Raw genomic sequence first — 27,253 nt, 5'->3', positions numbered from 1 at the left:
AGACTTTTATTTTATTCAGTTATATGAGGTGCTAAGAATTGAACCCAGTGCCTACACATGCCAGGCAAGTACTCTACTGCTGAAACACAACTCCAGCCCCTGACCTTAACAGATCTTAACAGCTATAAGCAAAACTATAAGTAAAGAGAAAATCCACTACTTCTCAATCACTCCAGCCTCCCATTCTGATGAAGGTGCTGATTTGTGTGCTATAATGATAGCCCCATGAGTCCTTGTGAAATCTGGGTGAAACCCAGATTCAAATGCTACTTGAGTTTTAAGAGCATGTATGATCTGCACTGTCAAAGTTTGTAAGTTGCACAGCCACTGAGCAAATGTTTCTGCACAAATTAAGTAATTCAAACCAACACAAGTGAAAATGCTCCTTGAGAATTCACTCAGCACACTCTTCTTAGGGCCTTAAGCAGAAGTTTTCTTGAACTTAGGCTTGAATATTAAATTAGAATAACATCTAAAGGATGAAATTTTCTTTCCTACTAGTGACACTATTTCCTGAGATTTCCTTTATGTCCATAAAATGGGTGGAGGTTGATATGTTGCTAATAATACTTTAGGTATGTTTAGTTTTGTACAATTTACAGTGTATTTTCACAGAAGACATGTGACCTTCACAAAATCCAAATAGGAATATAAGTACCACATGTGACCTTGGGTAAGTACTCTACTTGTCTGGCCTTATTTCCTAAATAATAAGCTTAGAGAATTGGCTTTTGATGTTTTCTAAAGCATCTTCTAAAATTCTGTGGATGCCAATATATAGATGTAAAAATAGAATCAGGTTAAGAAACTGACCCATTGTCATAGAGTGATATGTAGAGGCAAATTCAGAAGTAAAATTTCTGTCTTCTCAAATTCCATGAGGGGCTATTTTCTGTCACATCATTTTCTCTGGATCTAAAGAAAATTTGACATGCTCTGCCTCTCTTTCCTATTTTGCTTATGTTGGGTTTTTTACCAAAATTGCACAAACCTGTTTTTGTAATAACCATAAAAATAAGAAAACTAGAGGTTAAGTGGGAGGCAGTGATATGCCTCGGATGATGCCACTGATAAATGGGTAAAGAAAATGGAAATTATGTGGATAAATTTGTATTTGTTGTAAAAAAACTGGGTTCGATATATCTAGTAAAGACTGTAGGGGATATATATATAGTCAATATTAATATTTCTACCTGACTTAAGGTTTTACTAGCACCTAAGGTCATGCTCTAGAACATGAGGCTCCAACTTTCTTAAAAACCAGCAAAAACCTTCCCTTTTATCAACATAATATATATAAAAAAATACAACAGAGAATGAGTAATCTCTTAGATCAAAGCAGAGCTGGAGGACTGGAGGACAGCTCAGTGGTTAGATGCCTGCTTGGTACACATGAGGTCCTGGGTTTGACCCCATGTAACACCAGAAAAATGAAAAAGCAGAACTGTAGACCTCAGGATCCAGGAGCCAACCCATTTGATTTTACCTTTATTGTCCCCCAATCTGACTCTGTAGGACAGTTTGCAATACTGCGTGGTATTATAGATTAAAATTATATTGCATCCCATTTAAAGAACAGGAATCTAGATTAAATTTGACAACTGACATGAAACTTTTGTTTTTATTAGAATAATTATTCATAGAAAATTTCCTTCTCAATGAGAAATATTTAAGTTTACTATATAGCTTATAATCATGGGATAGAAAATGGCACATTTCCCTAACTAGGGCAGTTACTGCTAGGCCCTAGGGAAGCAGGAGTCTAGAAATACAAGTGATTAAATACACTATCCTTTCAGCTTACCCCACTCAAGATCATCTAAGGAGAAAGCATCTGAGGGCTTCGGGGCTTTATTGACAAGTCTAACATATCACAGAGAACTACAGTGGCTGAAAGAGGGTGCTTCAGGGAACCTCAACTGAGTTGACAGGCAATCGCAAATGGCATGTTTTTACAAGATGAACATTACTGAGAAGAAAACACCTTAATAAACCAAAAGCTTAGCTAATTCTAAGGAAAAAGTTAATGTGCAAAGATTAATGTAAGTTAAATGCACTGTCTTAAGACTAAAATATAGGATTATTAAAAAGTTCATATATTCATGCAAAAATAAACAACATCCTTCAAAAAATAATTTTTAGTTTCTTACCATTTGCATATGGTGTGACCATTTTCTTATTAGTCATTACACGTGCTGTAGCATTATTCACCTAAAAATGCAAGCAGAAAGAAGGGGCAGGGAGGAAGGGCCCACATTAGGGAACTTGAAATTGCTCATCCAATAACACAGTACTTAATTCAAAATGTAAATAAACTTGATAGCATTAATTTAGATGAATAATATAGCCATATAATATTAATATATAGAATTTTAATAAGTGCTTATTAAATGAGGCTAACAAGAGTAAAATGCAGTTTCTTAGTCTCCACGTGGAAAACTGAGGTTACTATATCAGTACTCCAAAGAAAAAATACATTTTAAATTCTTGGGAGATCCTTAAACAGAAGTTTCTCCATTAAGGAAAACATGGGAAAAAACAGGGAACAACTATATGTACAAATGAACTCTGAAGTTGATTAATAAAATGGAGGCTTGCCACCTGATTCATGAAGTAGATTTATAGGGAGATTATAAACTGGATCTATTGATTTCACTTGTCTTAATGTTCTGCATTTTTTGATGTTTGTTTAAGATTTTACTGTCAGAAGATAGTAAAAAAATATAGGAACTTAAATGCCCATGTGGGCAGCCTTCAGGGCCATCTGAATTTTCTAGACTACATGGTCTATTCATTTAAGAATGAAGTTTTCAGAAGGCCTTTAAAGTTGGCACTTTCAAGAATTGTGAAAATAAAGTGTTCACTGCTTTTCTTTTATGGTACCCTCTATCCTCATTACAGAACTGTATCATTTCAATGAAGCACTCTTAGTGCCACGACAAGTAGATGTCACAAGGATGGTGCTGCTGGAGAGATGAATGAACTTAGGTGCAAGAGACCCGGGTCAGGATCAACCTGAAAGCTCTTGCAAGGAGGGTAAAGCCTCACCACAGAACTTGATTAAATGACTGTCAGGTCATGCCAATTTTAATAGGAATTATAAATGTAAGCATGTCTTATTTTGTCTGCGGACTGTACATTGTGTTAAATTTGTGTTACAAAAAGGCCAATTTTAGGTAGAATTGGAATTTTAAAAAATCCTAACGTGTCATATGATTTGTACAGTAATCCAACTGCAGTTACTCTAGTTTGACCCCCAGATAATAGAAACATTTCACATTTACAAAGAAAGAATGGGAAACAACAATGATGAGACTGAGTGCATGCAGTTAACACACACACACACAAATAATAGAAAGAAAGAAAAAAAATCAGTCTGGGGAAGAAGGGAGGAAAGGCAGAGCTGGGTTAAATGAGCAGGAGCTTGCACCAGCTGCTAGAGCAGAATGCAACCAAGCACTGAGATGAAAAGTCGCTACAGCCAGTCAGAAACTACCAGTCAGCAAAAGAATCAAGAGCTCCGTGGAGCAGAGAAGGGAGGGGTAGGAAGAATTAAGGAGAATTTGGGTAAAGAGAACAATGAGGTAGGGAAAAAGAAAAGAGAAAGTCAGGAAGGGTGTCCCAGGAAGGAAAAGAGCAGTCAAGGGCAAAGAAAGAGTTACACAGTCAGAGCCCCAAACAGTGGTTTGGGAAAGAGGAAAAGTAGAAAGGAAGTAGGGGCAGGAAGTGCATTAATAAAACTAGCCAAACTGGAGTTCAGTGACTCTGAGTAAGATGTGCAAGGGGAAAAATCACCATGAAGTCAGTAACCAAACAGCTCAGACAGCTACAAAACAATATGTACATTCAAAGTCCAGGCGGCATTACTCAACAGCAGTGACAATAAAAGGGGGAAAGGAAAGGAAGGGGAACAAGTCAAATCACATTTTGTAGTGTTAATGTGAGATGGCAGATGGACTTTTTATTTCTTAATTGTTTTGTAATTACATTTTTAAAAGCTTCTTCTCTAGTGCTTGTTTCACTTACCGCCAACGGGCACCATCGCCAGCATTGTGTATAGTTACCATGGAAAGAGTGAGTCAAGTGAAGGGCCCTAAATGCTAAACCATTGGAAAGGGGGGAAAAAAGCAAATATGCAGACATCTTACTCAAATGGTGGCTTTTATATTTAATACTTTAAAAATTGGGAAAGGGGAAAGGAGCCAGTTAACCTTCAATGCGTTATAATGAAGGGCTGGGGAGCCTGGTGGCTGATGCAAGCCAACCACAGTGCGTCAGCCAGCCTGCAAACCCTCCTTTGAGGATGTTATTCGCAAAACGTAAGAATCAACGGTTGAAATTCTTGGCATTAAATATATTTAAAACTACATGAGTTTTGGGTTCTCTCCTCCCTCCCCACAGCCTCTAAAATCTTCTATTCTGTGCTAATTGCACACACATGGAGGCAAACTGGCCTCCCAAGAGAAAAAAAGATATTGGCTGGCCCCTTGATTCATCACAGACCCCAATTATAAATTGGATATTCTTAGATATCTTTAAAGTTAGTTTGCTTAGGCCTGATTGTGGAGTACTGCAAACTGAAGCAAAGGAAAAAAAAAAAAAAAGAGAGAGAGCAGAAAGATGAACATTTCGGAGAAAGAAAAAAAAAAAGTGAAACACACACACACACACACACACACACACATCAAAAGCAAAACCCCAAACAACCAAAAAAAAAAAAAAAAAAGTGGGGGTGGCAGAGGCAGACAGAAAGTGTTATTTTTATACATTTTAGTGCAGGAGGTGAAGAGCACAGAAAACACACATACACGTGGGCATATGCGCGCGCGCGCGCGCACACACACACACACACACACACACACAACAAACAAGACAGGGTTCCAAATGTGAAATAAGTGAGGCAATACAAAAAGAGAGAAGTAAAAATAGAAACCAGAAATTGAATTATTGAAGACATGCACCTCGATTTTACGGCCCTCTACCACGGTGCCGTGTAATTTCTCCCTGGCCCTGTCTGCATCAGCACTATTCTCGAAAGTTACGAACCCGAATCCCTGCATGCAGCGGGAGAAGGGGGAAAACATGCACATCGTTATATTGAAATACTGATCTGGTGGTAAACAGAGAAAAAATATCACAGTATGAAACTGACATCAGCAACAACTCAGCAATACTCTCCCAGAGTCACATTTTTTTTGGTCCATGCATATTTTGTAAAGAGAAATTAAACCCAATAAAAGAATAAATAACTACAATAACAATGGTAATTTAATTAACATTAATAATAATAAAATATAAAGCATATGAGGCCAGACCAAAATTAAGGTATAGAGTTACTCGGGTCATGCAATTCAACCAAGAATCTGAACATTTTTTAATGTTCTACCTTTCTCCCTCAACTCATGCTGCTAGTGTATATGTCCCCTATATATTAAAAAAAAATTAAATTGATTCTCTAATATCCCAAATCCATCATTCTCCAGTAACGGCTATACGAAATCTGACATTCAAGATTAATCATTGTATGAGATTTTTTAGGAGGTCTAAGTGTCTAAGCCCCATACTGCCTGTTACTTATATCACTATGAATGCCTTTGGGAACAGAATAATTTAAGATAGAGTCTTGAGGTAGAATTTTATAGATATTAGGTGCAGAAAAGGAGAGTACTCATGCTCTTCTCAGCAAATGAAAATATCACTAAGCAATGGTCAATTATGATTTTTCTTCATTGCCAATTTTAAATGGTTGAATAGGCACTTTATATAAAACTATATCCAGTTGAATTTCAGAAAGTTGCTAACACAAATTTGCCTAAATAATACATCTGTTGATATCTATACCTGTTATTAAGCATATTAGAAATTTTCCACATGTAGAGAAAAAAGAAATAGTCAATGGGAATGAGATCTCATTAGTAACATGAGATATGTTATATTCAGAATATTCAATATTCAATTACACTCAGTAGGAAAAGAACAACCTAAGACAACAACATGACTGCTGCTATGAGTTTAGGATTAACTTATTTGTCCCTTGAGATGCTACAAAATAGGAGCACACCCTTACTTAGTGAGGTAGACAAATCAGGAGAACAGGGAGAAAAGCCCTCTCCTCTGTGCACACCATTGTGCTCTTCATTTCAACACCAACAGGATCTGCTAGACGCCTGCATGACGACTAAGCCAGCATCACATCACCTTTAACTCTAGGTGCTTTGTCCTCATCTTTCCATTCTGCAAATACAATTTTCCAAATAATCTCTCAAGCTATTTACATGTGTAGAGTAGAAAATCAGTAGGATTTTTCTGGAAAGTATCATTCCAATAGCTTCAGTGTCCTCTTTTTTTTTTTAAATATTCCATTGTGGGATAACTGAAAGCCCTTTAGTTTTACTGAGGTTCTGCCTTGCTGAGCATTCCTTTATACACGAAACATGGTCTTCACTAAGGTGGTAAACAGTATGTGTTGCATCTTTAAAAAATGATTTTACAGGGAATAGGGCTGTGGTTTAGCGACAGTGCACTTGCCTGGCATGTGTGAGGCACTGGGTCTGATTCTCAGCACCGCAAATAAATAAATAAATGTTTATCAACAATTAAAAATATATTTAAAAAATGATTTTACAGAAGCAACTCCATTTTGAAAGATCTGTCTACTAAGTATTCTAAATGTTATTATGTTTATATAAATTTGTTGGAAATACCAGTGAGAACATATTTTCAGAAACAAAATTTTGAGAAACATGTGTTATAGCCTTATATATTCAAGGGCAAGTTAGTATTTAAGGTCCCAGTGGTCACCTACATTAGCATCTGCTGATAAAAAAAAAGCCCCCCAGCTCTCCAATCCCAGAGAACCCTTTAGTAGGGAAGGTAAGCCCTTTAAGAAAGGTCATGGATGGGGATGTATTTTTTATATTACACTCAGAAAGCATTATAATTTGTATTCCAACTCATTCTTGCAGTCATAAAAGTTAATACTTGAGTTAAATTAATAAATTACAAATAGGTAAGTTACTGTGAGTTTATGTGGAGACTAACACCTACGTGTTTAACATTGTAATTGTCTACATATATCATATACACACATAAAGACCATACATACTTCATTTTGAAGGTAAAGAAGCTGAGTCAAAATGAGATGAAGTACCCAAGAATATACAGCTATTGTGAGGAAATCAGAAATTAAGCTTTGCAAATCTAAATGCAAAATTCTATTTACTAAGTTACATTGGTCTGAAAACACCCCTCCCACCCACCTAATCTAATCGTGGAATGTCTTCTATAATCTTCCTTTCTGGAATGTGTTGATGAAAGGAACATCAGTGACACAGTAATTGCACCCGAAAGAATGGAGGATGATATTTGGTCAGCAAATGACCAACTTTAACATTAATGTCTGTTTATATAAGGTTTTCTCAATAATTATTTTATTCAGGAACCAAATTGCCTTTTCAAATGTTTTTAAAAGTGTTTTATAAAGAATGGTGCTTATACACCAAAAGAGATGTTAATCAAGACACCAAAGACATAAAGCAATCTTTGCAGCTATCTTTTCCTTGGGTGACAGGAGGGAGAAGGTCTGGGTGATGCTCTGGAATTTTCTGACATGAAACACAGAAGTAAAAGGATGTCTTTCTTTCTTTTGAAGAGAAATAAACCCTGTGGTAGGCAGAATAATGGCCCCCAAAGTTATCCATGTTCTAATCCCTGAAACTGGAAAATATATCCCCTTACTTGTTGAAAGGGATTTTCATCAATGTGATTAGATTAATGATCTTGAGATAGGAAGATTACTCTGGATGATCCCGATAGGCCCAGTGTAAATCCCCAGGTACTCATCAATGAAAACAGAAAGCAGGAGACTCAGACTTGGATTGTAGCAGCCTAGAGAGACTTGACTGCCCTCGGTTAGCCTCAGACACACAAGGAGGCTCCAGCCCAAGGAAAATGGGATCCTCCTGGGCTCAAAAAGGCAAGGACACATCACCCTGAGGAATGCCACATCTTGATTTCAGACTAGCAAGACCTGCTCCAGACTTCTGACCTCCAGAACTGTTAAGATAATAAATGTGTGGCTTTCAGCCACAAAATCTGTGACAATTTGTTCAGAAACATAGGAATTGATGCATACCACTGAAAATTAAAATCCAACACCAGGAATGTGAGAGGTTTAACTAGCATTTTTAGATTATTGTTCTTAAACACTTTTTTTCATGTTGAAACTTTAAAATTTAGCATTTTAGAAGAGGTGCCAGGAACTATGCTAAGGACAATCATAGTTTATCCAAGCATAAAGTTACTCACAGAGGGCTGGGCTTGTGGCTCAGTGGTAGAGTGCTTGCCTAGCATGCTGGGTTCTATTCCCAGAACCAAGAGTGAGGGGGAGTTACTCATGTAAGTAAGTCTGCTTACATGAAATTGTGTCTTTGCATGCCTTCATTCTTAGAAATCTAATTGACATTAAGTTTGGTCATTCTAATCTCTTGCTTTAGAAGATAAGTTATAAAATAATGTCTAAAACTAACACATTTTTTTTCTAACACATTTTTCTTAAACAGCTTCAAATAGTCACACAACATATCAAACATTGAAACGTTAAAAACCAATCTGCACAGGTATATAACAAATAGGTTAAATAATCTGTAACAAATAGATTTAATCTCAGACTCTTGACAAGAGTAACTATTTCAGATATGGAAGGAAATGAAGAATTTTCATCCAAACTCTCACTAATAAAAACCAATAAATAAAAAGTAAACTTTTTTAATAATAATACAAAAAGATGTTGGCACATTTGTCTATACAAGTACTGACACATATAATTTTAAATTTTCTTAAAGTGACATACAAATAATATAAGCTGGAAAAATTAGTTTTAATAGAGTATTTACTTAGCCTAATATGTACAATGTATTATCATTTCAGTATGGCAACAATATAAAAACATTATTTGTGAGGTCCTTAACATTCTTTTTTTTTGTGCTACATCTTTGAAACCCAGCGTGGACTTAAGAGCACATCTCAGTTGGACCGCCATTCCCAATGCATGACCTGGGTGAGCAGGTCTGCACATTCTTGCTAAAGTTCTCAGTTCTGTAAGTCTATGTTAACAATTCTATATTCATGATTTAAACACACCAGTGTTACATTAGGGATTTACAGAGATCCTGGATGTCTGAAGGAAATCAAGGAATGGATTATTAGGGTATGGCTGTGGTTAAAACCTCTAATGAGTGGGACAGCAATTTCATCACCTGCCTTGACATCCATTTATCATCAAGGACATTATAGTAGCCGAGTAACTGTCACCTTTTTAGTCTGGCCTCAGGCTGCAATAAATAACAAGCAATAGGATGAGCATTGGAAACATATTTTTAACTTGTATAATCTTTGAATTTTTCCATCTCAGAAGAATGAGAAAGAAAATTTACCATGTAACTTTTAAGGGAGAAATCAAAAGCAGACGGATCTCCTGGGTATGGCCAGAACACAGAAATTAAAAAATAAATAAAATAAAAATAAAAATAAAACCCATAAAATGGAAACAAAAGGAAAGTAAACTAAGTCCTTTGGAAATAACATGCACTGTTAATTCAGTTTCAAGTATAACGGAAAACATTTCACATTAGCATTACCTGTCAATTTTGCTGAAAATCACAAAGGTCTACTTAGCACAACTTCAAAAACAGTGTATCAACCACAGTTTGAAAGAAATAACTAATTTCCCTTGGCATGAAATCAGAACCCAGGGTAATAGGCAAGAAATTACAGCACATTACTTGTGTTTGAGATCCTAATAGCCTTAACTGAAGCCCAATCTAATTCCAGATCTCATGGCCAGAAATCCATCTGAGAGAATCAATGAGAACATTTTCATCAAAACTCGCTGGAAATATCAGTAACCGTTGCTGTGCTCTCTAAGTTGGGACCTAATGATCAACACTGTGTAAAGAGGTGAAGAACTGCCATTTCTTTATTTAGTAAACTTGGTAAATATTGTCAAAATTGTGAGGTGGCTGGGTGATAGTAAGCAGAAGGGTGGAAATCTTGGGTTCAACAATGGAATCAACCTCTGAAAGGTAAAAATAAAAAATTCTTAGTCATTAAAAGACTCTAGCAAAGAACTGCAAGATCAAGAATACTGGGGTTGAATGACGTTACTTAGGGTGCTGTTTAAGATTCTTTATGAGACAAAAGACTGGACCAAAGTATATGAGAACAGCCCCTGGCAGTCTCTTTAGTGAACTACATGTTTTTCTTTCTACTTTGCATTAAGGGACATGTTTAATTTTAAAAGAATGCTTTTTAAGTTGCTAATCCAAGGATCTACTAGGAGAGTGACATCATAGTTTATGGTTCAAACAGCTATTCTGTGGGAACAGGGGGAATTATTATTAATAATGTGTTAAGACAACAGGTGTGAAGTGGGGCTGGCCTGGATAAACCAGAACATGTGGCTGCTCTATCGAGGCATTATCTTCTTATTTGTGTTACTATTTTGTCATGATTGGTAAAGTTTAGAGAATCAATAAAGCTATAAATACTTATAAAATCATTTTCTAAATTCTGTTTCAGTAAATTAATTAATTTAAACATATATATCTGCATGTATTGGATATATACAGCCATTCCTTAATCCGGGGAAGCCAAATCTAGAACATGAAGATCAAAAGGAGAAAAGGACAGCAGGGAAGCAGCTATTTCATGAAGAACAGCAACTCTGCTCTAGAGCAGAGAGCTGGGGAGGTAGAAGGCTGGCAGCAAGAGGGGTGGATGTGGCAGTGTCACTCTGCTTACCTGAGTTTTCAAATGGCTACATTCTAAAATGCTGGAGAGTCTCACAAAAAATAAGATATGATAAAGAGTTGCTTTTTTGTTTGGTAGCAATTTGATTAAACACTGATTTACATGTAAGTACTACTAATCTCAGACTTATTTTATAACTAGTTTTTCCAAAAAACTTTCAATAATGCTAATTTCTGTATAGAAAAGCACTTGGTTAAAAGAGAGAGGGGAAAAAAAAGTCAGCACAATTAAAAACAATTTTTTTTTAGTTATACACGGATACAATATCTTTGTTTTGTTTATTTATTTTCATGTGGTGCTGAGGATTGAACCCAGTGCCTCACATGTGCAAGGCAAGCGCTCTGCCACTGAGCCACAACCCCATCAGTGCAATTCTTAATCAAAACAATAAGACCACCTAAACTCCTTTTCGCTAGTTGCGCATGTTCTAATTTTATGGTTAACCCAAATGTACAAAAGAAGTGAAAAATTAAACTTGGTTCAGAAAAAGAAAAGCACTCATTAATTTCTCTCAGTGTTTAATCAAGTTCCTCAGTATTGCTGGAACTATATTGGGCTTCCAGTTGTTAAAACTATTTTAAGCATGCTCTTAAAAACAAAAATATCTAGACTATTACTTCAGATAAACAGTATGGTCAATAATCTTCACATATTTATTTTACATTCATATGCTTCCTGCCTCCAAACCACAGTTATTTTCCCACCTATTTGCTAAAAACTTCACAAAATATAAATGTAAACTATACAACAAAGAAATAAAACTCTATTGTGTGTAAATAACAATCATACATAGTTTTATTGGTTGATAGTTAATAGATTTCACTTTAAAAAATACTTACCAAGTTAAGGGCTGGAGAAAGTTCTGTATAGACACATTAATTTCTTTTTTGTTTTAATTGAAAACTGGAAGCTTAGAGTATAATTACCTCTTTAACAAATAATTGTCATGGTCAAATTAAAACACTTTTAACATTGCTACATTCAAAGGAAGGGAATAATAATCATTAGAACAGAGTATACATTTATTGTAGTACTGATGGGGTCAGGAGGTACATACAACTGTATATATGTTATCAATTCCCAAAGCATGGTCAAATTTGGAGTAGGAAATAGAAGAAGAGGTAAACAGTAATTGATTTATCCTGGCTGTATTTGGCTTTTTCTCAAATCACCTTCTTAGGAGATTTAATCACAGCCAAGAGCTATTTTTAAAATTCAACAGAGGTGACCAAATAAAAATTAATTTAAAAACTGCTAATAGGAAAATTATTTTAATGAACATCTCAGTTTTTATGCAGAACATATTTAGAAAAGAACACATACACTGACTTAAACCCTATTGCTTCTTTCATTCTTAGGTACAAAGCTAACTCACTGTATTTGTAATTGAAGAGACTCCATGTCCTGAAGCTGGCCCATCTGGATATAACTCACAGAAAAAAAAGATGGGTTCACAGTGAATTCCAAAGTCACTACTCACTGTTTAAGCTTTGTGAAATGTATCAAAGTGGAATGAATAACTCAACATTAAAACTTGCCCTATATAAGCCATTTTGAAGTTGGAATTTAAAAAGCCGAATTGTTCTGATGGAATTCTTAATTTTAATTCTTACAGAAGCAGACTTTTTTTTTCAGGCTTTCTCTTCCTTTAAACTAAGAAGACCTAGGTCAACTCTAAGGCCGCTCAAGGACCCACATCTCACTCATCCTATCCTCTCTAGTGCACTCTCCTTTCCAACTTATGTTTAGAGATAATCTAACCCAAGGTGGGCATTTGAAATACCTTAATGAAGACTTGAAAAATGGTTCATGCTTTCTGAATACCTAATGTTGAAAATAAAACAAAATTTAAAAAGAAATTGAGCACACTTGATATTGAAATAGAGCTTACCTTAGAGCCACGCTCGTTAAAGATTATTTCTACATCTAGGATTTTGCCAAACTGCTGCAGAGACAAAAGCAAAAACATTTATTTATAGTCAGCCTTTAATCCACAGGTTTTATTTCCTTCTGAGAAATAAATTGTTTTTTTTCTTCCTCTTTGAACCGGTATTTATCAATAACCATTTTTTTTTTTTTTTTAATTTACTGGTGGGTTTCAATACCAGTCTCTGTTTTTTTTTTTTTCTCTGAGCTGATGGCATCTCCCTGTCCCTTCTTCCTCAACTCCCTCGCTAAGCGCCACCCTTCTTCTAAGCGCAGCCACTGTGTGAAGACACTACAGTGACACCCTACTGATGCACTTCTACACATATAGATTTTTAATTACCCCTCTAATTTTTTAAATGTCTCAGTTTTAAGGAGTAAATCCTGCCTGGGCGTGTTGGGTGCATGTCTGTAATCCCAGTGACTGGAAGGCTGTGGCAGGAGGAATGGAAGTTCAAAGCCAGCCTCAGCACCTCGGCCAGGCCCTAAGCAACCTAGTGAGACCCTGTCTCGAAATAAAAATAAATGAATGAATGAATGAAATAAAAAGAACTAAGGATGTAAAAGGGCTGAGCGTGTGGCTCAGTGGTTTAGTGCCCCTGGGTTCAATCCCCAATACTAAAATAAAGGAAAGTAAATCCCACTAAGTAGGATAAGCTATTGAAGGTTGTTTCCCCCCACTTTTTGTGGTACTGGGATTGAACCCATGGGCCCTTTAACTCAGCTGCATCCCTAGTCCTTTTTATTTCATTTCATTTCATTTCATTCATTCATTTATTTTTATTTTGAGACAGGGTCTAAGTTGCTGAGGCTGGCCTTGGACTTGCTATCCACCTCCCTCAGCATGGACTGCAGGTAAGCACCACCATGCCTGGCTTCCTCCTCCTTTTTAAAAAGAATTTTATACAAGTAAACCATATTCATTGTATAAAAATTAGAAAATATAAACAAAAAGAAAGCAAGAAAACTGAAAAAAGATTATACGAATCCCACTATCTTATTAGTGTTTTAGTATATGGCCTTCTAGGCTTTTTTCAGGCACACAGATAGAAATAACTGTATCAGATACATTCCACATATTTCTTTAAACTTAGCAATAGACTATGAACAACTATCAAAATCAACAAATATATATCTGTGTTATCATTCCTATAGGCTACATGCCATTCCACCATACATTTTTGACATTAAGGATGATTTCACTTATTTGCCACTTCAACTTTTCTGCCACAAACATCAAGAATATTTTAGGTAAACTCTTGTTTAGTAATTATATAAATATCTTAACACCCTAAAACCAAATGGAACTAAAGACCCAAAGTCTATCTGGCCATTACTAGAAAGTTACACAAAGCACAACCTTATTCTAGGGGAGGCAGATTTAAGGGACAGAACTGTTTAGTTAGTACTTGGATAGGCTGAATTGAAGGAATGTGCAGGGAATCTCCAGGTTATCTTTTTGGCTTACACTTCCCTTAGAGTACTGGGCTCATGTCCCATTAACTTATTTCACTTGGATTCCAAGCCAGACCTTTAAAAATGTGTGTGTGTGTGTGTGTGTGTGTGTGTGTGTGTATGTGTGGGGTGGGGGTGGGGAGCAAAACAGAGATTATGCTTTTCTACTGGACTGAATTACTATTATCTTTATCAAAAAACATGTATTAAGAATCCAAGTTTTTAGGGAAGGGAAACATGAGAGGAATAGATGAATTCTAAATAGATGAATTCTAAAGAGGGGAGAGAGGGAAAGGGAGGAGGCAGGGGATTAGCAAGGATGGTGGAATGTGATGGACATCATTATCCAAAGTACATGTATGAAGACATGAATTGGGTGTCAACTTACTTTATATACAGAGATATGAAAAATTGTGGTATATATGTGTAATAAGAATTGTGATGCATTCCGCTGTCGTGTATTTAAAAAAATAAAATCAATTAAAAAAAAGAATCCAAGTTTTATAGAAGAAGACATCTAAGCCTGATTCTGGTTTCATCTTTGAACAGAAAATTAGAAAAATCAAGGAAAGAGAAAAATAAGCTGCCAGGTATACAGAGCTAATAAAATGGTGCATGGAATCTCTGCTCTTCACCAATGCCACTGACTTTCTAAGTCACAGGCATTAACCATGTGGGGGGGGGGGGTGGGGGGAAGCAACAGGTGTTCCCTGTAAGGAAAAATTTCTTTCTCATTTTAACCTTATGGGAAGGGCATACTACATTTCAAGAAATCCCTAACTGACCTAGGCAGTTCAACGGACACTGTTTTTCTGACTCAAGAGAATACACATCTGACAGATGAGAACGTGCTCCCTTCTTACAGACTCCAAAGACTAAGAGTTTCATCTGTGTTGGAAGGTTGCAAAGGGAATCCAATAATTCATGCTCTTGGGAAGTGTCTCCTTATTTGCTGTTCTTTCTACTTTTTGTTGCAGTCTTTTCTGTCAAGATGGAAAACGGCCAGTTACCATTTTCTGTGTAAAAGCTCTTTAAGGACTTCAAGAGCAGCATTAAAAAACCACCCTGGCCTTCTCTTCTGTAGGAGACAAACACAGGAAGCCAGATGAAAGTGAAACAGTTTTGTTCCAGTGTCCTGTCACCACACAGTGGACACAAGATTACTGCAGGGTTTCTCCTTTTCTAATAAGGCACTAGGCAGCTATCCTAATGAAATTTTTAATAAAACTATTGACTATTACTTGGTCCTAGGTCAAGTTGAAAGTTTGATCAAATTAAAATAGGCAACAATACAAAAAAATCAAGACTCTTAAAACCCATTTACTTCCAACAACATATGATTTTTTTAAAATTTATTTTTACATTTTAGGAGGACACAATATCTTTATTTTACATTTATGTGGTGCTGAGGATTGAACTCAGTGCCTCGTGCTTGCTAGGTGAGCACTCTACCACTAAGCCACAACCCCAGCCCCATAACATGAATTTTTAAATTACACTTTGCTTTTGGAGATTTGGGAGGAGGTCAACAGTTGAAGGGAATACATGAAAGGTAGCAGTATAACCCTCTACATCTCATTTTAGATAATGGTATTGATACTACTAAGTATAAATAAGGAAGTAAAAAAAAAAGGATATTATTCCATTTAATTCACAACATTCTGCAAGACAGAGATTACTATCACTATTTTTAGATATGAAATTCAAGTTCAAAGAGGTTACATGACTTTCCTAGGGTCATAATCAAACAGAACTCTATCCCAGGATCTTTGATGCCCAAATCTACACCTTTTCCACCTTAACAAACCACCCCTAAACCTATATTCTTTACACCATGATATTGCCAAGGCAGGGTAGCAAACAACAATAATACATTTCTGAACCACAGTCCTGGGGTTGAAAGCATGAGATGAGAGGAAGGCAATAATGTGCTGGGCTTACAGGGAAGGTAAAGAGCTAAGAATGTGACAGAAAAAATGCCCAACAGTTCCCAAACTTATCCACACAATAGAAACACCTGGGGATCTTGTAAAAAAAACCATGTAGGCCCAAGTTATACCCAAGCCAGTTAAATCCCAGTCTTTGGATGTGGGACACAGGCATCAATATTTTTTAAGCTACTCAGGGGACTTCTAATGTGCAGGTAAGTTTAGGAATCACTGTGCTAAAACAACATGTATGTTTAGCTGGATTCAGTGGTGCACGCTTGTAGTCCCAGTTACTCAAGAGGATTGACTGAGACCAGCCTAGGAAACATAGCGAGACTGTCTCAACAACAACAAAGCAAAAAACAAAACAAAACAAAAAAACCCAAACCAAACCAAACCAAACAAACAAACAAAAAAACCAAAGTGTATGTTTTCTCTTTTAGGTGAAACCAAGCGTAATAATAATAATAATAATAATAATAATAATAATAATAATAATATTTACTAAGCTTCGTATGTGGGCAGGTGGCATCTCATCCTGGTTTCAGTACGGGAAGTCTCGTGGTCCAAGAAACACCTCATTCCCAGCCACACTGCAGTCAGTCTACAGCAGACTGGGTGGCAGAAAAAGATAGATGACAGGGGCTGGGGATGTGGCTCATGTGGTAACGCGCTTGCCTGGCATGCGCAGGGCGCTGGGTTTGATCCTCAGCACCACATAAAAATAAAATAAAGATGTTGTGTCCACCGAAAACTGAAAAATAAATATTAAAAAAAAATTCTTTCTCTCTCTCTTCTATCTTAAAAAAAAAAAAAAAAAGATAGATGACAATACTGACTTACAGGGCTGGGGCTGTAGCTCACTGATAGAGCACCCGCTAGAATGTGTAAGGCCCTGTGTTCAGTCCCCAGCACCACAAGGAAAAAAAAAAAGAAAGAAAATACTGATTTACCTCTGGATCTTCCTCAATCTCTTGTAGTTTTATCCTAATATATTAATGATTAATAACATATCTGGTGGATTAAATTCTATTATAATTACAAAATCCTCAAAAGGACTTTAGAAACTTACCCCAAACATCTGCCGGAGGTCAGGGTCCCGGAAGCGGAAAGGAATATTTGAGACATGCAGTCGTTTAGGGGTAGATTTACTCTCTGAATTTTCACTACTCTGCGTCTGTGACTGCTGGCCGTCTGTCTGTGCTCCACCTTCTGTCTGCTAAAGAAAGAAGCAAATAACACTGAATGAAAAATAAACACAATTACTTCATAATTCTATGAAAAATAAAGTCCTTCTTTACCACTTCCTAGGTTTATTTATGAGCAAACATAATTTTCCCCTTCAAAGAGAGAGACAGAAAAAAAAAAAAAAGACACCAAAGGTATTATCGATGTTCAAAATGCTTTAGTCTACAAACAATATTTGGATCTTCTGAATACTTACGGCACATTAACAGGAGGCACAGACACAGAAACACCAAGTGACCTGCCCCCCATCACATGGAGATATATTAGGATAACTGGTCATGTAAAAACAGTACCGTTATTCTTAGATTCTTATAGAGCTTTGTATTTCTGAGACTTTTCTATTTTGAAAACAAAGAGTCCATTGTACTTAGTTGTAGAGGTTACTCCACCTTTGGTCTTTCATCTCAGGCTCTCAAGGAAATAAAAGGAGGAAATATTTTTATATTCCATTCAGTCTATCCTAGAATACACGACCAGTTAGTTGACAAAGTATTATCACAACATTATAAAGAGGAGAACCTAGTGATGATAGTCAATTTGCCTAAAAATTGAAGCAGCTTCTTATTCTGAAATAAATGTGTACTTTCCTCCCTAATTTATGCAATCCAGGGGCCACCTCCTCCTTCACTAGCCCTGAACAAAGTTGCATTTAGTGAATCCAACTACTGAAAAAGACTTTTAAGGGACTCTGACTAACCTATTATCCAACATATAAATGCCAAATTTGTCCATATCCATAGTGGAAGAGTGTGAGTAAGTGTGGGTACACATTTTTAATCACAACTCTTTTGCAACACCTCAGGCACACATTATCCATTTTTCCCCCCACCAATTCCTCAGAAAGGTGGCTATATTGAGAAACATTTCTGACAAATGTGTAACAAGTGTGACACATTCTAGGCATGCAAAGATACATTTATTTTGAAGTATTCATCTGGCACTATAAGAGTCTATGTTTCACTATTTCCCTATGAAATACACGCCAAGCTGAATGGCTTGTTGAGCTGATTAACCAACATATTTTAAAAACAAGAGTGGACCTGCTATACTTATTATCAATTAAGACAGAACTGAGTCTCTGGCAGATTCTTCTGGTAGCACAGCATGAATCTCCTCCTTATGACCCAATGTTCAGGCTAAAAGAAACTGTGAATCAAAGATACTTTTGTCTCAGAGATGTTAACAACCATTTTGTAATGAAGTTTGAAATTTTAAAATAAAAAGGAAAATTAAAAATAAACTCTAAATGAATATTAGCTTTTCAAGAGTCACTCTAAGAGATGGCAGCTTGTTATCTCATCCCATTCAGGCCTTCCAGATGGCCTAAATGTGATATGATTCATGTGATTTGAAAATAGCAGAAAAGGGGAGAGTTATGAAGCAATATTCCATGAAAGTATAAGGTTTTCAGTCATCCATCGAAACACAATGTAGACTAAACAAAACAAATTCTATTCAGAGATGAAGCTTACTACAGCAGCACCAAGGACCCCAACATACAGTCAAAGCAACAGGCATCAATTGCAACTAATGCTCACTCAAGCGCCTTCAAACTTGCCTCTTATATTTCACAGCTGGATCACATAAAACTCTCTTCAAACTTTAAAAGCACCAGATTTGATCTACAGGAGGACAATGTATAACTTTGAGAAAAGTTAAAAAGATTTTACAAAGCTCCAAACTATAGTTGTAGACGGACACAATATCTTTTATTTATTTTTATGTGGTGCTGAAGATCGAACCTAGTGCCTCACACGTGCTAGGCAAGCGCTCTACCACTGAGTCACAACCCCAGCCCAAACTACAGTTTTCTTTATATGTATATTTCATCAGTAACCTGCCATAGTGTGTGTGAAGTGGCAGAATCTAAGAAAATTAATGACTACTTTGACATACATATACTGACTGAGGTTCTTAATGGTTACTTTTGAACATTCTTTACTGTCCTGAACATACAATTTAAGAAGGTTAGAAGTCAGACTGATAAAATTTCCAGTTTGTAATGAATACCTACCTACCTACCTATCTAAACAATTTTTTTTAAAAACATGGAACGCTTCACAAATTGCGTGTCATCCTTGCGCAGGGGCCATGCTAATCTTCTCTGTATCGTTCCCATTTTAGTATATGTGCTGCCGAAGCGAGCACTACCTATACTTTTTTTAAATTATGAAATCATAATTCTAGGAAATGTGGCAAGTGGAAAACATGAACTATCATTCCCCCAATTCTCAAGCCTTCTGATCTAATGCAACTTTTTTTTTTTTTTTCAGTTTAAATATCTTAAGTTTATTTTATTCACATTTTCTTAACCAGGCAGCACTCAAAACCAGAATTAATTCAAAGAATTTCTGGGCTCAAAGTGGTCAATTATTTATAGGCAGAAAACATAAACAACATGTAGACAAAGATTAATTGGTTACAGCTCACAGTGGTTTTTTTTTTTTTTGCCTTATTTTAATCTGCTGGCCACCCATGATTGATACAAGCTCAGCTTCTGTGCAATCACAGTAGACTCAGCTATTTGTTACAAGAGTATACTCCTAAGTTAGGCTTTTGCTTGGTTTACATACTAAGTTAGGTTGTAGTTTGTTACCTAAGACTAATGCAACTTTAAAATGGGAGGTTAAAACAGATAAAAATGCATAAATCATCAGCAAATCTGTACATTTTCACACAGGAAGTATAACCAAAATTAGATCAAGAAATGAGTGGCACTCCAGGAGAACCCCAAGGGCCCACCTTAGATCTTGGTCTTAACGCCTAGCTCCCCAGGTTAGTTTTGTTGTTTTTCAATTAAAAAAAACAATAAAAATAAAAGGGATCATACATATGTACTCTTTTATTTGGCTTCTTTCACACATTGTACTTATGAAACACACATATTATTGTAATTTTTCCATTCACACTTTGTTGTATAAACATACAGAATTTATTTGAGCTGCTTTCAGTTCTGGCCATTAAGAAAAACATTCCTGGGCTGGGGCTGTAGCTCAGTGGTAGAGCACCTGCCTAGCACAGTGAGGCACTGGGTTCTATCCTTAGCACCACATAAAAATAAACAAATAAAATAAAGGCATTCTGTCCGTCCATAAATACAAACACAAACAAACAAACAAAAACATTCTTGTGAACATTCTTGCTTACCTGTCTTTTGTACACACAAACATGCATTTGCATAGGGTATATGTGCATCCAGGAGAGGATTTGCTGGGTCAAGGATAGGTATATGCTCAGCTTTAATGACACTGCTACTTTTCCAAAGTGGCTGTGTTATGTCATACTCCCAAAAATTCTTCATAAGAGTTTTAGTTGCTCTTAGTTTTGTCATTTCATAGTAGCATTATATTGTGGTGTTTATTTGCATACCTTTTCATGTTTCTTGGACATTTTGATATTCCTCTTTTGTTATATGTCTGCAAATTCTTTGACCATTTTCTATTAGAATGACTCTTTTTGCTTGTGATTTGTAGGTGTTTTGTATAATCCCAATGACTCCCCTTACCTCCTTCTATAATTAATTAATTAATTTGAGGTGCTAAGGATCGAACCCAGAACCTCATGCATGGTAGGCAAGTGCTCTTCTACTAACCCCTGGCCTCAGGATATGAGCCCTTTGACAGATGCCTAATTATCTGTTTATACTCTTGTAGTTCCACCTTCAGCTTTTTCATATAACTATTTTAACTTGCTGGTTACCACCTAAAACTCCTCTACCACCAAAACGGCCATATGAATGTTCATTTTTGAACAGACACTATTATCTTTTCAATCTGCTTCCTCAAATATCCCCACATAACACATTCTTGATCTCATTGGTACAAACACGCTCTCCATTTCCCCATCTCTGACTCCTCCCTCACCCATTCTTTCCTTTCCTTTCTATTTAGGCTTCAGGACCTATCATTTCGATCTTGTTGGTTGAATCTGCCTGGAAAAACCACAACCTTGAACGAGTCCCACCATCAATTCTAAGCTTAAGCATGGGCAGGTAACTTGCTGGAGGAAAGCCATGCACCTGAGCGGTTGTGTGACACAATAGTGGCACCAACTGCAGAGGCCCTCTGTGCCGCCAGCCCACACGCCGAGTGTCTTCAGTCAGCTCGCACTCCTGCTCTCTACAAAGAGCATTTCAAACTTGCTTTCCTCTAGTTAAACCTCAGGGCTTTTCTTCTTTCTACTTAAATAATTTTGTTGAAAAATAAGAATTCCCTGTAAAAGAGCACCTATTTTTTGGAGTGTGTATTCTGTCAGATCTGATCTAAACCTTTAATAAAATTAGGACTTTGTAAACAGAGTTCATCAGTTTCCAGACACTAGCCTAAGTATTTTACACATCTTAAGAAATTTAATTCTTTCATCAATCCTTCTTTTTTCTTTTTACTGAGAGCATGGCTGGGTGCAGTAGTGCACGCCTATAGTCCCAGTGACTCAAGAGGTTGAGGCAAGAGGACAGCAAGTTTGAGGCCAGCCCCAGCAACTTAGACCTTGTTTCAAAAATAAAAGGGGAGGGGGGCTGGGGAAGGTAGCTCAGAGATAGAGCACACCTGGGTTCAATTCCCTGTAATGAAATAAATTGAATTAAATTAAAAAATTTTAAAAATGAGGGACTAGTACATGCTGCTTCTTGTTCTCATTCTTTAGAAGAGGAGACTAAGGAACAGAAAGACTGTCTAAGTGATGGAGCAAGGATTCGGGCCCGGGCAGTCTGGCTCCAGAGTGTATGTTCTTAATCACTATATTATACTATGCTTTTCAGGTATTATTTTAATTCTCACAATAACTCTATGAGGTAGGTACTATTATCCCCAACTGACAAAAAGGAAGATATTAAGGCATAAAGAGGCTACCCAACATCTAAGGTCACATAATAAGTGGTCCAGTAGGAATTCAGTGAGGTAGCCCAATTTCATAAGCTGAACCTCCTTCTTCTAGCCCGGCACAACCATGTCCTCATAGGTTTTCTCATCCAAAGGGAGATCATGTGTGCATACCATTCTCTCACCTTCTCAGGACCCACATCAGAAGGAACAATAATGCTCCTGGGGTGAATGGAGACAGGCATGGGCAGGAGACAGGAAGACCAGCCCCTCAGCCAACAATGATCTTGTGGATGCAGCTACACACCTATCCTCCAGCTGTGCAGCTGCATCTGCATGGCCCGGCTGCCTTCAAGGCTCAGCCATCTGTCAACATGCACAAGAGTCTGGGCTTCTTTTTATGTCTTAAAATCTCATCCTAGAAATGAGGATTAAAATTTGTTTAAACGTTCTTGAACTTTTTACATTCTTTTTTGAGCCAGAGTCTTGCTATGTTGCTCAGGTTGGCGTCAAGTCAAGCGAGTCCTTAGTGTCTTGAGTAGCTGGGACTACAGGTGTGTGCCATTGTGACTAGTTATGCAAGCACTCTAATACTGAGAGCTACACTGCCAGCCCTTAAAATTCTTCTAACTGGGAAATAAATTCATTTTTTGGACTTTCCTATGAAAAAATTATTTTTTACACTGTTTATAAACTCTATGAATACATGCTTTGTAATTATAAAGGGAACAAGATTAAGTAATATTTTTCAAGTCTCTATTACAAGATGACAGACAACTTACAACTTGAGCTTCTAAGGAATCTCTTGATAAATTCAAGAATAATATTTTGATTCATGGATTATCCATTTTCTTCAATATTTACCCACTTCCCATTCTATTTCAATGGTGATTTGCCTGGGTATAGAACTCTAGGTTGGGGAAAAAGGTCCCTTGAGAATTTTGAAGGCAATTTTTACTGTCTTCAGGCCACTGATGTTGCTTTGAGAACTCTAAAAGCATTATCAAGCCTGTTTTCTCTTATGTGACTCTTCTCCTACTCTATCTGGTTTTTCAGGGTTACCTCAGTATGTGGTGTTCCAAAATATTGTCTGCAGTGAGATGCACTAGTGTGGGTACACTTTATTTTCATCTAATTTGCTGAGAATTCTGTGGTCTCTTTCCTAGGTCCTGGGAAATTTTCTTAAATTATTCTGCTGAGGATTTCTACCCTACACATTTTCTTTCTTTCTGGAACTTGTATATGAGAAGCTAGATCTTTTGGACCGGACTTCTATTTTTTTTAATCTCTTTTTATTTTTTTGACTCTCTGCCATCTGGCTCTATTTTCTAGCCTCTGATCTATAGGTTCTTAATCCCTTACCTGAAACCAAATGTGTATTAGAATTCAGAATTTTTAGGATTTTAAAAAGGTAATGTGGCTACTGCCATGTGCAAGGTCTTTTACCTTTAATGCACCTTTTATGGGTGCATTTTACATCCCTGCTTCCCCCCCCATTCAAATGAAAAGATCACAGTTTTCCTTTTTGCAGTGCTAGGGATTGAACTTTGATAAATACTGTTTTTATCAGAATGAATTTTAGGGTACAAACTCTGAAGAGTTTGAGAGAAAAAAATGACATTGTTTTATAGGCCAGGGACTGCCTCTAACACTTTCTTTGAAATGAGATAATTATATAGGGATACTATTCCAGCTCATATATATTTAGTCTTCACTATGTACCAGGCAAAAGCAGTTGATATTCATTTTCTCATCTCATCATGTTTATATATTGATCTGAGAAATGAACCAACTAACCTTGATTTCCAGGGTTCAAGTGCTCTAGCCACAAATATTATACAATAAAACCCAGCTTATTAAGAAATTAATTTTTCCTTATAATATTTAAGAAAGTGGATTGAGATATCTCACTATGCCATTTTTTATTGTGCCTTAAAATAATAATAATAAAAAACTACACTCCATGTTGGTACCTCGACTAAATTTATTAGCACTAAAAGCATTTTAAAAATATTTATAATGGAATACATGATGGATTAAAACCAGGTGGAATTAGATATTATGTATTCCTTCTCAATGAGGAAAAATATTATAACATAATAGAACATTTTTCGAAAAAAGTAAAATCTTGACCTACATGCTTGTTTACTGAAAGTCCACTTCATGGTGCTAAAATACGTATCAGAACACCTATGATATCCTGGATATAAATATATATGTATATATAAAAATGTATACTGGACATAACATTTCTTTATTTGAAACAATTTTCTAGACACAGAATATTCAAATCTAGAGAAATTTCTTACTTAAGGAAAATTACCTTTAGATTTGTTTTTAAGAGAAATATGGAAGCATTTCTTCTGTTCATTTGAATACTGCTATGACAAGCTGAATTCTAAGAATGAGATCCTGTTTGAGTATTTAAATGTACTCTAGCACTTTTACAATGAACTAGTAATTCAATTTCTTCAGAAAATATGTAGTTCTATTTTCTCAGTGGATCAAGAGTCATAAAAGGAATTATGAAAGGCACCTTTGTATGATCATGTCCTAATCACTTTTCATACTGTGAAAGAAAAAACACCACCACACTCCTAAATAAAAACCATAACAAGCTACTTATTCTTTTTATCCAGGAATGAGAAGACATAGTAGTGATGTGCATACAAAGATCACCTCAACTTTTAAAAGCTAATAACAAGCAACCCCTCTTTATCTGTCTCATTTTCTATGGTTTCCGTTACCTACAATTAACTGAAGGTTGAAAACATTAACTAGAAAGTCCTGGAAATAAACGATGTATAAGTTTTCAACTGTGAGCTGTTTTGAGCAGGATGATGAAATCTCCTGCCTTCCTGAGCTGTACCAATTGGTCCCATCCAGAACACACATCCCTTTGTCCAGCGTATCCACCCAACTCATCAGTCACTTACAAGCCATCCTGGTTATCAGATTGACTGTCCTAGTACAGCAGTGCTTGCATTCGAGTAACCCTTATTTTACTTCACAGCCACAAAGCAAAAGAGTAGCAATACTGATAACTTGGATGAGTTAAAGAAAAGCTATAAAGTGCTTTCCTTCAGTGCAAAGGTGAAAGTTCTCAATTTTAATAAGGAAAGAAAATATTACATGCGGCAGCTACTAAGATCTCTGTAAGAATGAATCTTTCATCCATGAGATTGTGAATAAGGAAAAAGAAAAGCGTAAGAGTTCTGCTGCCACACATCAAACTGCAAAAGTTATACCTGCAGCACATCCTACATGCTTGAGATGGAAAAAGCATTTTGTGAGTAAAAGACATGAATAGAAATTTAAATACTGACAGCAACATATTCTGTCAAAAAGCACTGAGCCTAAAAAAAAGCACCAAGACTTCAGTAAGGGGCCCCCTGAAATGAATGACACCAAGCTATTTATTGCAAGTCACGGATGACTGCACAAATTGAGAAATAGGTTTTACCTAGAACACACACACACACACACACACACCCAATCAATCAATCTATTTATGGTGCTGGGGATTGAACCCAGAGCCTTGTGCATGCTTAGACAAGCGTTGTACCAATGAGCTACATCCCCAGGCCGTAACTCAGAAATACAAAAGTTACTGGCAAAATGTGCTTGCCAGTGAAGAAGCTGCTGTTGCATTTTTGGTAGAGAGGAGTTGATTAAGGAGAAAGGATAATAAAGCAAGGCTTAAACTGAGACAAAATCAGGCTCTTCTGGAAGAGAATGCCCAACTGAACTTAATTATAAAAGTGCAAAGCGGATACAGAGCATAAAACATGGAACTGAGGTAGAATAGAATAAATAAAGATAGGTAGAAACTAAGAGGGAGGAAAAAAAGAAACTAATTTAAATCTAAGAAGCTCTATGGGCACCCTCACCTTTATTCCCTAAGCCTGTTTTCCTCCTGACATATCTTAAGAGTACTGTGTGAGTCTAGATGATTAATGCTTAGACACACTGCTACCTTGTACAATGTATTTTCTTTAGATTAAATAAAGCCAAGGGAAAAATAGTTAGAGGCATATGACATGGGTGAGTTCTAAACATTATTTATTGATAAAATCCCAAAGAAAACCAGGCCCCCATCCTGCCCTATGCTCCCTAAGAAAATCAAGTTTGCCAGGCTGATGTCACACCATATTCGCTATTTACAAAGTTTCCTTTGGAAAGAAGAACTCAAGACCCCAAAGTACATCTCATTCTCCAGTGCCTGTCTCTCTTCTTCCTTTGAGCAAGTACCCTGTGCTGTTGCTTGTTTTCTTAAAAAAAAACACAAAAACCTCTGTGTCTCTTTTGATGCATCCTGAAATTTCTTTCCGGGGTGGGGTGGGGTGGGGTTATGGTTACTGGGGATTGAACTCAGGGGCACTTGACCACTGAGCCACATCCCCAGCCCTATTTTGTATTTTATTTAGAGACAGGGTCTCACTAAGTTGCTGAGGCTGTCTTTGGAACTCACGATCCTCCTGCCTCAGCCTCCTGATGGCTGGGATTACAGGCACACGCCACCACACCTGGCCTGAAATTTCTTTCTGTGGTATATGTCAAGAACCTGCCAGGGCCAAGTTGAGATCCCCTTCTCCTCTCTGGGGGATGTCCTCAGACTTCTATCTAATGACAGATCAGATTAATTCTGGTATTATGTGGCAATACTGCAGAGCAAACAAAAAAAAAATCTAAGCATAATTTGCAGAGCCAAGAACTCATGCACTCTCAAGAGAGAAGGAGCTCATATTCACATAATTTTTATTATAGTATATTACTATAATTGTTCTATTTTTTACCAGTTATTGTTGTTAACCTTTTACTGTGCTGAATTCATAAATTAAACTTCATTATAGGTATGAATGTACATAGGCATATGAGAACCCAGACTATAGTTAGAGTTTGATACTATCTGTAGTTTCAAGCATTCACTTCAGGGTTTTGAACTATATCCCTCAGTGACAAGGGAGAATGACTGTATCTTACTGTTCTTTATTATTTTCATGTATATTTTAGAATGAGAGAACTCTTTGTCAGTATGTTCAGGCTAGAGCTCCCAAGGTTTAAGGT

General features: G+C 36.6%; 1 protein-coding gene and 1 non-coding gene across 31 annotated transcripts in view; both read right to left on the bottom strand.

Annotated features, from left to right (window-relative positions):
- Nucleotides 1-27,253, bottom strand: part of Rbfox2 (RNA binding fox-1 homolog 2) — a 267,272-nt gene that overhangs the window by 21,352 nt on the left and 218,667 nt on the right. For 24 of the 30 annotated variants that reach the window (XR_011707033.1, XM_071609518.1, XM_071609522.1 and 21 more), the window contains 4 exons: nucleotides 17,191-17,337; nucleotides 12,701-12,754; nucleotides 4,962-5,054; nucleotides 2,151-2,211 (listed from right to left, as the gene is read on the bottom strand). Coding sequence is in view for 29 of the 30 variants with exons in the window: in XM_071609518.1 (XP_071465619.1) it covers nucleotides 2,151-2,211; nucleotides 4,962-5,054; nucleotides 12,701-12,754; nucleotides 17,191-17,337 (355 nt within the window). In the remaining variant the exon portion in view is untranslated. The remainder of the gene's footprint in view (nucleotides 1-2,150; nucleotides 2,212-4,961; nucleotides 5,055-12,700; nucleotides 12,755-17,190; nucleotides 17,338-27,253) is intronic. The other 6 variants (XM_071609519.1, XM_071609521.1, XM_071609525.1 and 3 more) reach the window with 1 other exon arrangement.
- LOC114088687 (U6 spliceosomal RNA) lies at nucleotides 19,409-19,514 on the bottom strand. The gene has a single exon (XR_003582029.1). It is a non-coding gene; the product is annotated as a U6 spliceosomal RNA (small nuclear RNA).

This window comes from Marmota flaviventris, chromosome 3, assembly GCF_047511675.1.
Source record: "Marmota flaviventris isolate mMarFla1 chromosome 3, mMarFla1.hap1, whole genome shotgun sequence".
In the NCBI taxonomy this organism is placed as follows: Eukaryota; Metazoa; Chordata; class Mammalia; order Rodentia; family Sciuridae; genus Marmota; species Marmota flaviventris.
The sequence above is the reverse complement of the archived record's forward strand: the minus strand, read 5'-3'. Positions and strand labels throughout refer to the sequence as shown.